The sequence below is a fragment of the Aethalodelphis obliquidens genome, unplaced genomic scaffold (genome assembly GCF_003676395.1).
Source record: "Aethalodelphis obliquidens isolate GAN/ISIS:26980383/991018 unplaced genomic scaffold, ASM367639v1 scaffold19, whole genome shotgun sequence".
Taxonomy (NCBI): domain Eukaryota; kingdom Metazoa; phylum Chordata; class Mammalia; order Artiodactyla; family Delphinidae; genus Aethalodelphis; species Aethalodelphis obliquidens.
In genome coordinates, this window is record NW_020837963.1 from 13,008,170 (window position 1) to 13,021,418 (window position 13,249).

The window sequence follows — 13,249 nt, forward strand, 5'->3', positions numbered from 1 at the left end:
TCTGAATGAATTGTTATTAGCCTTCAAGAAACGAGTCTAAAATTAGCACCAAGTTCAGTTTGAGATTTTAGAGTTCCTCCTTGCACTGGGCTTAGGCCAAACGGAAGCTGAGTCCATGTCACACATTTCGAAATCCTCTACCACTGGGTCATCCAACAGAATGTTCTTACTTACAGACATCGGCAACGAGTGAGCAGAAAAAAGAATGACCACCTCGCGTCTCTTCTCAAGTGGAAAATGGTCCAGTTCTTTCAGAATGTGGTCGGCAAAGCACTGTGGGAACACCAAGAAAGGGGGATAAGGAGGGAGTGGGAAGAAAGACATGGAAGGAAAAGAAAATATTTTTTAAATGAGAGCGACACCAAAACTCTCAGAGAAGCCCTCAAACATCAGAACTGCTTTGTAAAAAAAACTGCAAACTGTACAGTCTCTCTTGCTTTGGTTCATCATCAAAATGGCTCATAACGGTTTCAGGGGCCTGGGGAATTTGATGGGAAACTTCTAAAGCTCGCTAATGGCTCACTGAAAACGAACGCTCTGGACGCTTCCCCTTGGGAGGCACAGGGCACACTTCCAGATGGAAAGGGAACACAGATGGGAAGGAGAAGTTGTTTTAAGACCTCTCATTTGCTCGGCTAGCAGGAAAACAGCTTACAGGGTCTTACTAAATCTCCCTTAGCTTGGCTTTCAGGCCTATCACATTAAAATACATTAGACAGAAATAACAGAGGAATAAGAAAATGATTCTATTTTTACGACCTTTTCCTCACTGAGTCAATCTTCATGACAGCCTTCATAACAACAGATGAGAGGTTGTATAACTCTCGTTAAATCCACAGAGCGGGGAGCTGAGGCTGACTGGGGGGCCCGTTCAGCGCGCTCAGCCGCATGGCATCTGCGGAAGCTGGGCTAGAACGCAGCCCGCTTTCCTCGTCACATCTCTCTCCACCAGACCAGTTAATTCCCTTCCTTAGTTGGCACGTCCCCCAGTCACAACAATAGGTGCTGAAATACCAGATCTGAAGAGGCTTTCTTTGATCTCACTCTTTAATCACTCTGTCATTTAACTTATAAAGTAAATGCTACAAAGGACATTAATGAGTCAACGGACAAAATTGGAATATGAATGTAGATTAGATAGATTTAAGTATCAGTGTTAAATTTGCTGAAGTTGATTATTGTATCATTGTTATGGAAAAGAATATGCCTGCTGTTTAGGTGTAAAGGGTGGTTTTATAATTCTGTATATATGTGTGTGTGTGTGTGTGTGTGTGTGTGTGTGTGTGTATAAAAAACTTATTCTCAAAAGGTTCAGGAAAAAAATTATGTATACACAGACACACATACATATGCGTACACACACAGAGCATGCAAATGATAAAGCAGGTGGGATAAATGTTATTAATATGTGAATCTAAACAAAGAGATGAGAGTTCCTTATATACTATTCTTAGTCTTGTAACTTTTCCAATGCTTGAAATTATTTCCAAATAAAAAGGTTTTTAAAGCATTATTTAAAAAAATTATAAAGGACAATTTACCAGAACCATGTAAATTTGTACTTGTTGGCATTTTGATATATCAGTGGTTAATACTATAGTATGAGTAAATTATTACCTAATAAATATTGGGATATTATTAATCTTTCCAGAACCCACAAAATTTGACAAATTAATGCTCTAAGGCACAAAGCGGTACCTAGAGAGTTAGTTCCCTTTTCAAAATTTATAATTTACCTATAGAGTCAATGTGATAGGATTAGATACAGATAAAAGCAATATTTTCTGGTGGTCTCTGCAGTGTTTGGAGACTAAGGATGCTCAGAAAAGACTGTACAAAAGCCTAGATAAGGAGGCCCAATGCAAAGTTTAAGTAGGAGCCTGGAACATACATTTACACCAAATATCCCAACAGCTAGATACAGTAGTAAAATGACTATTTTGAGTAATTACTACCTATAATACGTATTGATAGAAATGTAGACTAAACACACAATTTTTAGTTTCAGTTTTTACTTTTAGTTTTTGTTTAGTTGGGGTTTTTTTCTATTTCTACTAGATATCAAATCTCCTCACGTAATCGTCATGATACTAATAAAATCTAACCATAAATTTTTGTTTCCTCAAAATTTGAGTAGTATTTTTTCCTTTTATCATCTTGCATAACTGCAAGTAGAAACACAATTTGTTACAGCTTACAACAGACTCAGCCTTTATCTAAATAGAGGAGCCGTAGGCGAGCAGAAGTGTTCCTGAAATCATCTAAAATCCATCTGCGGTATTTTCTACGCTCAATCCCTCTGCAGAATGAAAGAAGCAGGCGGCTCTCAGAGCCTTCAATCACACCATATAGGAGGGCAGATAAATGCCTCTAAAATTCCCTTTCATTTTATGAAGGGAGACTTCCTCAGTGAAGAGACCTTTCCATCTTTCTGCTTCCCCCCTTTTCAAAGGACTGAATATTAATGCAAATCTAATTACTCCCTCAATTAGGGCAGGCAGATGCTGTGCAGATCCCTCGGTTCTCTGCGACCACATGTCAGTGCTAACCTGAAACCCCCCTTGTTTCCAGTCACAGGCCTCCAAGAGCAGAACAGGCAGGCCAGGCTGGGGCTCAGGCGGTCCGGACTGGACCCAGCAAAGAGCAAACTGGGAGGGAGGTTGTGGGGGAGGACACCACACTGAGACCAAAACTACACCCATCCCTGAGGGAAGGTGCCTCCTTTTCACTTCGCACTTTTTACTTAAAACTGGATTTCAACCTAAGCGTTAACCCTTGACAGCACCTACGGGCCTAAGGAAAACACCGTCTGCTCAGGGGCGAGCCGGCCTGCTTTCAACGATGTCTACCACCATCTAGTGGTTATCGATTTTAAGTTACTCCAGGCTTCAAAAAAGTGTTAAGCTGGTATTTTGCCAGAGACGGTCCGAGGAATGAAAAATAAACGGATGAAATCCACATCACTTAGTATTTCTTCTACCTAAACTAACTCGAAGGTAGAAACTTCCACCAACAGAACAAAATAATATTTGTTTGATCAAGGACAATAGCCAGCAGTACTCCCCTATTCAAAGGGCGAAAAGGTACATAATAACACCAATTCAAAGCTTTAGAATTGTGGCTTTAACCGATTCTCCTAAAATCAAACACCTATTACTATAAATATTACAAATATAAACTATGTAGGAGAAATTTGAAATTTCTTTTAATATATGAAACTTTCTCAATTGAAATGTTAAATTTATTCTGTCTCAGAACATGTAGATATATTACCTTTAAAATTTTTAAATCTTTTGATATTTTAAAGGATTTAGAAAATAGAGGATTTGTTTGTCAGCTGTTCAGTCTATGAATGGAGATTAAATGAAACAACTTGCATAATCTTTTTTTTTTTTTCCTCGCATAATCTTTAACGTTCTTTTGGTCACTGTGAAACACAAAACTCAAAACATAATTCTGCCATGGTCTGTAACTAATACTATTAATCTGAAGAAAGAAAAGAGTTTACCCTTTAATCTTTAAATTTATTTCCTCCTGTCATAATAAATCAAGACTCTAATACCTTTTGTTAATCCCCAGCACACAATTTAAGTAAGAGAACAGTAAGACTCGGGACACCCACAGACCAGGCAGGGACAAGAACCTGACTCACACCAGAAGCTGGGGTGACAGACGCAGCTGGCAGTGGCTGGCTTACCTGAATGAGGAGGGGGTGTGTGGGCCACCTGTCAATCGTGCTCCACTTCATCGTGGGCTTCTTGCCCACTTCGTTATAGTATCTGTAAATGGCATTTAAGCTGCTGCCTGAAATATACAGGGGCCACTTAGTACACGCATGAGGGCTATGGTGAAAATAAAAAACAGACTAGTAAAGGCAGTAATAAGTTCAAAGCAGGTAAGTCTTCCGCACTGAATCAGTCTAATTACAATCACTTCAATGCTCTAAAATGCATATAGATTTAACTACCCTGCAAATGAAGATCACTAAAAAGCAATCAATTTCAATGGCCTTTCAAAGAGCATTGAGACCACTTCTCTAGAGAAGCACAATGGCAGCGGATTTATGAAATACAAGCAGTCATTATCTGCAAAAACCAAGTCTTACAATTGAAAGCATGTTAAATTTTTTTCCCATTATGAAGGTAATCAACCCCATTTACAGAAAATGTAGGGGTGGGAAAGAAAGCAAAAAAGAAGCTGGCCATGACCCCAGAATGCTAATACAGTCATTGTTTTCTTCTAAGGTAGTTCTTTCCAATTATTTTTCTTTACAGCTGTTTTGTTTTACAAAGTTATACTTTTTAGGACATGTGCAGTTTTGTATCCTGAGTATTTAGGGCATTTTTACTTAGTATTATGAGATGAATATTTTCCACATTACAATAAAAGCTTTATAACCATCCTTTTTAATGGCTTGTTTGATAAGAAGAGCAGCTTATTAAGGTTTCTAAGCGCATTCTCTGTTTTTACCTGCTTTATAAAATTATCATCACTCCCTAGAATAAGTTAAATGAATACCAAATCCTTACAGGTAATCTAACAAAACTTGTATTTCTAAACAAGAGATGGAAACCATGAAAATTCGAAGACTAAGGGAAAGCAGATGGTGACAACCCAGTGCGATTCTTTTCCTGGCCTAGAGGAGCTGGCACTGGAGCCAAGCCTTAATCCTAGGAAACTAACCCTAACGTGGAGCCTCCTCTTCAATCTTCACGTGGGGCAAATGCTCCAAAACATTGCCACGCTTCCCAACACCACCGGTCTCTCCATGAGAACTATTAATCAGTTAGGTCTCCAAATTAAAATGCTAGCCAGGACAAAGCCATATTTAAATCACATGTACCCTCAGGCTAAGACTCAATTTTCAAAAAAAATAAATGGAGTTCCATTTTTCTGAGAATACAATGGGTCAGATAAATCCAAATTGAGTCCATTCCAGGCTCAAAAACCATCCCTCCAGAAATCACAAAGTAGTCACCACCATCTTCACATTGCAAACCACGTTTCACAGGTGAACAGCATCTTCAGATGTACACAAGGACTTCGAGAAGCCACAGCAGGTCTTCTGAATCACTCAGAAACATGCAATGAACTATCAAAGGTAGTAATTAAGGGAAAAGCGTAACTAAAAAAATTGCATGATTAAAAAAAGTGATTGATACATAGAATATACTGGTGCTGCCACAATATGTGTCTAAATAAAACAACAGATAAATGACACTCTAGTGGCCTCAAAGAATGAACATGCTTCCCAAAGGCTTTCACATCTCTGAAGTAGGGATGTACCTGCCCTTACACCAGAGGTAGTAGGGAAAAGCTACAGACACTACTGTTTTAAACACACTGCTAGAGCCAGCTGTGAAATGAAACCCTAGTCAATCCTTTGTCGTATAAATAACCGTCTTCTGAACTTGTTTAATTTTGAGAGCGGACATTTACATGTTGAGTTATATTTTTGAAAGCCTGGCCAAAGTAGAGTTTAGAAATTTATAAAATCTGATTTATTCTCCAATAACGTTACCAGACATTTTAAAGTTATTGAGGTACATGTCCAAAAGAAATCACAATTCAAACTCTTGAGGGTGTCTGAGAGCTCAGACATTTTCACAGGTGCTCTGAATAAATATTTAAGGCACACACCAGGCTTCCAAGATTTCTTCCAGTAGCCTTTTGTTTTCTCCTTATAGTTATAGAAATAATATGCACTAATGTCCAAAAGCAATTTGGGAGTAAAAATGTGCTGACCGCAAGCCTTGAGAAAGGATGTAAACAAATGTATTTGTGGGTGACAGTAGAAGATTTACCTATACCTCATGATACAGAGATTGGCAAAACAGATTATTCTCCAGCTCCAATTAAATATATAGGAAACAACACCTAGTAACATTTCCCAAAATCTAGAACACTGAGAGAAGTCTGCAAAGGAAACCCTAAACTGGGTTTTGGTTTAACCAGGAACCAACCCATAACCAAAGCATAACCAAAATAAACACCTATATTTCCAATGTTATATGGACATCTCTGCTGGCAAAATGGAAACAGCTATCAACTTTGCTACATTAATAAGAATATTAGGGTAGCCATAAAAATAAGGGTTATTACACAAACATAGAAAGTGGCTTAAGGTTCATTACTGATCCATTATACAGCTGCATTAAAGCACTGAGCACTGGAAGCCACTGCCTTTCACCCACCATTTGTAATTCTCAGTCAACTGGCTAATAACTCAAGGGACAGATGAACCATGAGATTTCCAACGGACTGACCTGAACTCTCATGTTTAAAGCAGACAGACTGGATTTGCCATTCAAATCGGAAATGATTGATCGTTTCCTTCCGCGCTCAGCTTCCCTGGTTATTTTTGCCAGGGCCAGATCTACCCTCCCACTGTCAGAGAGAAGCCTTACCTGTGGTAGAGCAGCTGTACTGTGGGTACTGTGTGAAAGCAATCGCCCTTTCCAGCCCATCTCTCTCCATCTCTTCAACTGCTTCTTCTGTTAACGGGTGGACATACCGGAATCCAATATAGTATTTGTGAGGGGCTATTAGGAAGCATGTGTGGAAAGGAGAAAGGATTCATCTTGATATAGATTCCAAACAGAATGCAGTGTCCAGAACAAAGACAGTTACCCTAATTTCCTATGGTGCTGATAAAGTGAGCAGGTTTAGAATAGTCCTTGGATTGTAGCCAGGCTTCTGCTGGTGTATGGATTTTTAACCACTGTTTTCTGTGTTCAACCATTTAGCATATGGTTTTTAAAACTCAAGCTTCTGGGCCTTATTCTCTGCTCTTGGCTGAGGTAAGAGAGACTCAAGAGCAGAGAGCATTTATCCTTAAAGTATAACCTCCTCTCATGTACCAGATACCATGGGAGACATTGTGCTTTTTTTTTTTTCTCATCTAAACCCCATTTTTCAGATAAGGAAACAGACTCTCAAAGGTTAATGAACCTGCCCAAAGTCACAACTAGCCGATGGTTGAGATGAGATTGCAACGTGGGTCTCCCCACCCCAAAGCCTGTGCTCCTTCGCATGGCTCACCCCCAGCCTCTTCCAACACCCGGGTCCCCTCCTTCTGTTCCCTCAGACCCCAGGCCACCTAGTTTATATAAAAGCTCTGGGATGCTCGATAAAAGTGCACTAATAACAAATGATTCAAATGATTCTCCTCACTTATATGAAAAACAAATCAACGAACAAACCAACAACAATGCTTAAGTTGGAGGCGCTAAGTGGGATTTAAAAATCATTGTTCTGGCACCTAAACGGCCCAAGTCAGGGCACATCTTTGCGGTCCTTCTCCTATCACTTTACCAATTCCCTCTCCTATCTCCTCCTGTATTTTTAAAGCATCTTCAACCAATTTCTCAGGCATTTATAAAATCATAAAACTGAAAGTTTCCTAAAGTTACCCAGTTTTATTTCCTTGTCTTTCATAGGATGACACTCAACTTATACTCAGGGATGAAGTTGAAAATACACTACATAAACATTAAGTAATAGTAAACCTGAGATGACGTTACTGTCCAGGCATAAGCCAGGGCTTCAACTAAGAACATGACACTAAATTGCCACAAGAAACATTTAGGTTGAAGTGAAGAAAAAGATGATACATTTATTGCGTGTGTGTGTGTGTGTGTGTCTCTCTATGAGTGTGTATATACATATGTGTGTATATTTTATACATATGTATATATGTGTGTGCTACATATAGATATAGATATAGAAAACATTCCTCAGAAACTTGACCCAGGGGACTGAATCAATGGAACATGTTGCCAAGAACAGAAGCAGAATATCGATAGGGGAATAGAAGCATGTCTGTGCAGGGGAAGGACAGTCTGATTCAATATTCTCCGGTTGGGAACTACAAACAGAGGAAGGAAGGGATACAAATGAAATCATTCTCAGCTGCCTGTCCCTTCTAGACTACCAATTTTTTGGTCTCTTGCATAAAATATGGTGACCTGCAGTTAAAACACCCCAGAGGGCATGGCCCTGTAAGCAAACTCCAATTGACCGATTGTTCAAAGATTACGTGGTTCGTGCTAAAACTGCCAACTATAACAGCATCATTAAGTCCACTTTTCAGGAGCTCTTGGTGCTCTGAGCCGAGGCTGAAGTGGAATTTGCTTTCTAATCTATCTTGAGACAATCCAATGATCAGATTGACACAGTAAGATCCCCTGAATCCTGGGGGTCAACCAGCTTCTCCTGTTTTCTTTCCAGCTGCCCGGTAGTTGAAAGTTGTAGCCTAAATGCCTGGGGTCTGGGAGTTCCTCAAATGTTACAGATTAAGAGAGGTGGAGAGGCCTCCCTCACAGATAAAAGCAGGGCGGTGACCATATCTGTAAGTGAGACAGAGTAAAATACTCTGGAAAGAACAGATAATGCTTTCTAAACGGTCCAATTCAAGACGGCCTGCAAAGACATATTTTAGAAAAAGTGACAACGCACTGTCTCCGACTGGGTCTATCCTGAGGAGCTAACAAGCACGCACGGAGGCTCCTGGCTGCCCCCGCAGGAGCGCGGGGAGAGGAAGGAGTCTCCTGGATGTCATCTAGCACCACATCTGGTGGGCAGCACATCTGGCCAGAGTGAGCGCCAGACACACGACTCGCTGGCCCAGCCTCGTCCACCCTCAGAGCAGCTGCTCAGTGAACACGCCTGGGTGAGAACTACAAAGAAGTCAAACAAGGAACAAATAGAAAAGCCATTTTTTAAACAGTAAAACTTCATTAATCTCCAGTCCATTCATTTAGCACGTGCAATAGTTCAAATGTCTGATTTGTACATGATTCTTTGAGAGAATGGTGTGAAGTTATTATAATGCTTTGTTACTTGTATCAGATCATGAACCCTGTGCCAATGGTGAATAATAAAAGCTCACATTTCCTGAATTTTTATCATGTACGCTGCACCATGCTAATGCCTTTCAGGATTATCTTATTTCATTTTCACAGTGGTCCTACGAGTTGGGTTCTGTTATCATCCCCATTTTCAAGATGAGGTTTAGTCGGGTAAGTTATCTGCCTGACGTCATACAACCAGGGATGGGGAAGCCAGCTCCATCTGAAATGAACCCATTGTGCATCCAATAAAGAACGAAATTATTTTACTGAGTAGCACTTACTTAGAGCTTCATTAAAAGCAGCCATGTATAACTAAACTATAATTTTTAAAATGTATTTTAGATTTAGACTTTTCATGAAGTGAAATGATTGCACTTCTCATCTATTTCCTTCTGTGTCCACTAAATGACTGCAATGCAGTATTACTACACGAAACCAATTCCAAGTCACATTCCCTCATGTAACGCACTGTAATTAGTCAATAGTAATTCTATGCAGAGCCTGTGCAAGTCTCAAACTATCTATACCGGCTACCAAGCAACAACTACTTGCCCCAAAAATGAGAGTCTGAAACATTTTTATCCGGTTGTAATCATCACTTTTTTTTTTTTTGACTAAAGAGAACTTTTCCAAATACATGTAAACAAATAGACACAGTTCAAAAGTAAATTTTATAATTTTGTAGGAAAAAAAGTATAAGAATGGAGGAGGAATGAGAAAGAGATGAATAGAAAGGAAACCCGATGATGGCCATTCTGACTGGTGTGAGGGGATACCTCGGTGTAGTTTTTTTTTTTTTTTTTTTTTTTAAATGGGAAGGGGACATTTCCTTCACCCCCTTTTTTTTTTTTTTTAATTAATTAATTAATTTATTTTTGCTGTGTTGGGCCTTTGTTTCTCTGCGAGGGCTTTTTCTAGTTGTGGCAAGCGGGGGCCACTCTTCATCACAGTGCACGGGTCTCTCGCTATCGCGGCCTCTCTTGTTGCGGAGCACAGGCTCCAGACGCGCAGGCTCAGTAGTTGTGGCTCACGGGCCTAGTTGCTCCGTGGCATGTGGGATTCTCCCAGACCAGGGCTCGAACCCGTGTCCCCTGCATTACCAGGCAGATTCTCAACCACTGCGCCACCAGGGAAGCCCCCTCGGTGTAGTTTTGATTTGCATTTCTCTAATGATTAGTGATGTTGAGCATCCTTTCATGTGTTTGTTGGCAATCTGTATATCTTCTTTGGAGAAATATCTATTTAGGTCTTCTGTCGATTTTTGGATTGGGTTGTTTGCTTTTTCATATTGAGCTGTTTGTAAATTTTGGAGATTAATTCTTCATCAGTTTCTTCATTTGCAAATATTTGCTCCCATTCTGAGGGTTGTCTTTTCGTCTTGTTTATGTTTTCCTTTGCTGTGCAAAAGCTTTTAAGTTTCATTAGGTCCCATTTGTTTATCTTTGCTTTTATTTCTCTAGGAGGTGGGTCAGAAAGGATCTTGCTGTGATTTATGTCATAGAGTGTTCTGTATAGCTGATTCACGTTTTTATACAGTAGAAACTAACACACAATTGTAAAGCAATTATACTCCAATAAAGATGTTAAAAAAAAGAAAGAAAGAAAGAAAGAAAGGAAACCTGAAAGCAGGAAGGAGAAGCAGCAGGAAGGGGTAAGGGAGGGAGGGAACCCAGTGCTAGCCCCACCCAGTGGCAGCTGGGGCTTCACTGCGAAGCTTCAGGTCCACTCAGCAAAGCATGAACAGCAGGACAAGAAGCTTCTTTCTGGGTAACCTGGGCGAGCCCCGAGGGGGCCACAGGGCCACATCTGGTAATCTTCTTGCTCTTCAATGCAAAGTTCCCCCAAAGAACCTGCTAAACTCTGAGACTGTTTCCTGTTTCCTATATCCACACTCTGTGTGATCATCAGCTGCTATACTCGTTTTGTAGGGTATCCCTCCAGCAAGTCTTCAAAGGATTTTTCTCTCTGCCCCTGGAGCAGCCTGGCCTGCAGCAGCAAGGCCCCACTAGACTAGAAGCTTCTTGTAAGTATAAACCATGTTTTTCAACCGTGAGTAGCAGTCCTGACCAGCGCAGGGCACTCAGTAGGCCACTGATGAATGAACGCGTGGGTGGTCTTGGGCCGCATTAAACACCCCCAAAGCAGGCTTGCTTAAATGATGAGGTGGTCATCTACCACGCAGCAGAAAGGCAGAATTGAACTTGCCTGCCTCGGGGGTCCCAGCGTGGGCCACAGAGGCTGGTGATATGCCCTAGGGTCATCAACACCAGGTATCTGATAGCGAGTGGGACACTGCTATACATCCAGGTCATTCCATGGGACTCTTTCCAGACCAACCAGGGAGGCAGAGGCCACTGCTGGCCTGTCTGGTCTGGACAAGCCAGCAGTCTCACCACAGAGAAAGAAGGAAGTGGGAAGGACGCATGTATACTCCTTTTTCAAGGCTGACAGCTCTACTAGGGTTGTTATGGTGATGGGTGCTAGACTAAGACGTCACCAGGAAAAATGGCATCTTTCCGTTGCCTTCGTCCACCGAAGACAGCATAGCAATTGCAGATCTGGTTCACGCTAAACATTTTATCGTGATAAGCAGTTCATGACTAGAGAGTTTGTTCTCCATCGGGTAGGTGTGAGGTGAGGTCAGCGAGTTTCCCTCACCCCACATTTTAAAAGATATACTGTGTCACATGTGGCTGAGCTGTATAAGAAATGCCCTGAAGCCACAAGTGAAGGCAGGGAGAAAACCTAATATTCAAAAGCACAAGTGAACAATTTTCCAAGTGAGATGCTCTGCTGAGGGCTGGAGCCCTTTGTCCCATGTGTGACACAAACAGTGGATTCTGAGAGCAACTCGAGCTGCTGCTCAATGAAACGCTTTTGGTCCTGCCTAGCGGGGCTGCTCTCCATGAGGGTCCACACTGTGTCACACTGTCCTGATCCTGAGCCCTAAACTGTCTGCAATGAACACATTTCATGTGTCCTAAGATGCACAGTATTTGTTTTAACACCTCATATTGGTCTACAACAGACACCATCTTAAAATTAACTGACAGAGGTCTTGTGTCTTCATATTATATAAAAACAATGGTGCGTCCAGCAATCAATGGTGTCTTGAATGCAATTAAATATGGCACTTAGAGTTCCTTCGTGTAGTTAATGTTTCATTCTGCACATTATAATTTGCGTTAGAGGCTCTCAGAGAACAGTCACCAGATGTGCGCAATCCTCTTTTTAGTGCCATGCCCAACGAGGCACTTAAATGACTCACGATCATGGTGTTGCCAAGAGCTGAAAGCGGTTGCTGAAAGTTGCTTAGAGCCTCATGGCTGCAGTAGCAGCTAGCTAATTCTGCTCTAAATGCTGATCTAATTAGTCATCCACACAGAAACAACAATAGCAGCAGCCTCAACCTATTTCCCAAGGATTTCTTTCCAGGACGATGATGTATGCATCTGTTTTTTCATGGTAGGTAGCCTCTTCCTTATAATCCAGCTCAGCTTAACACACACCTCCAACTTCCTTTTGAGACTAATGTTCTGAAACTTTAGCTTTTTTATTTGTAACATAAGGAAGTAATAGAAAAGGCATACATCTGGGAACAAAGGAAAATGCCACAAGAACTGAGTTCAGTGGCTGGGCATCAGGTAGGACCCCCTGCAAATTGAGAGCTGCTGGTACCCAGAATTGCATTTAGCTTCCAACAGTGTTGTGAGTTTCATAACTATACTTTGAAAGAACAAACCTAGTGAGATGTGAGCTGAGAAACACCATACCTGTGTGCGGGGACAACTCATCCAGCAGCTTCACCATGCCTTCCCCTTGCTTAGCAGTCCACATCTTGATGGGGGATCCGCCTCCAATCCTGCGGTACTGCTCCTGAATTTTGGGGGTTCGGCGTTTGGCAATGAATGGTCCCAGCTTACTAAATCATTGAACATTGAAATCATTTTATTCCAGCTAAGTAACCTCAGAAACATTTTCTACTCAATTAAAAAAAAAAAAAAAGATGAGCAAAATTTTAAGAAGAGCCTCTTAAGATCACGCCTTTAAAACCAGAAGCTCGAGGTCACTGACAACAGCCTGCTCTTTCGGCCCAGATCAGAGAGAGAGAACCAGACAGTCTCTGAGGAGTATCCACCCTGCCCTACAAGCTGTTCTAGCAGTAGGCCCTGAAGATTCAGGAGCTCAGACACCTGTGCAGAGCACCTGGCTGTGTGCTAGCTACTAACTTACCACCTCTGGATCCTGTACCTAATAGGAACTAGGACGTACAAGACATTAGGCAGCGTGCAGCCCTCTTATTTAAGAAAATGCATGTTAATCCTATGATATACTTGCCCACGTGAGCAAAGATGTATGCACAAGAATGTTCATTGTAACACTGAAAACAATCTAAG

At 41.2% G+C, this 13,249-nt stretch overlaps 1 protein-coding gene across 3 annotated transcripts in view; it reads right to left on the reverse strand.

Moving 5' to 3' along the window:
* FECH (ferrochelatase) overlaps positions 1-13,249 on the reverse strand; it is a 38,452-nt gene that overhangs the window by 12,728 nt on the left and 12,475 nt on the right. For all 3 annotated transcript variants that reach the window (XM_027118599.1, XM_027118601.1, XM_027118600.1), the window contains 4 exons: positions 12,626-12,774; positions 6,408-6,542; positions 3,698-3,804; positions 175-273 (listed from right to left, as the gene is read on the reverse strand). In XM_027118599.1, the coding sequence (XP_026974400.1) occupies positions 175-273; positions 3,698-3,804; positions 6,408-6,542; positions 12,626-12,774 (490 nt within the window). The remainder of the gene's footprint in view (positions 1-174; positions 274-3,697; positions 3,805-6,407; positions 6,543-12,625; positions 12,775-13,249) is intronic.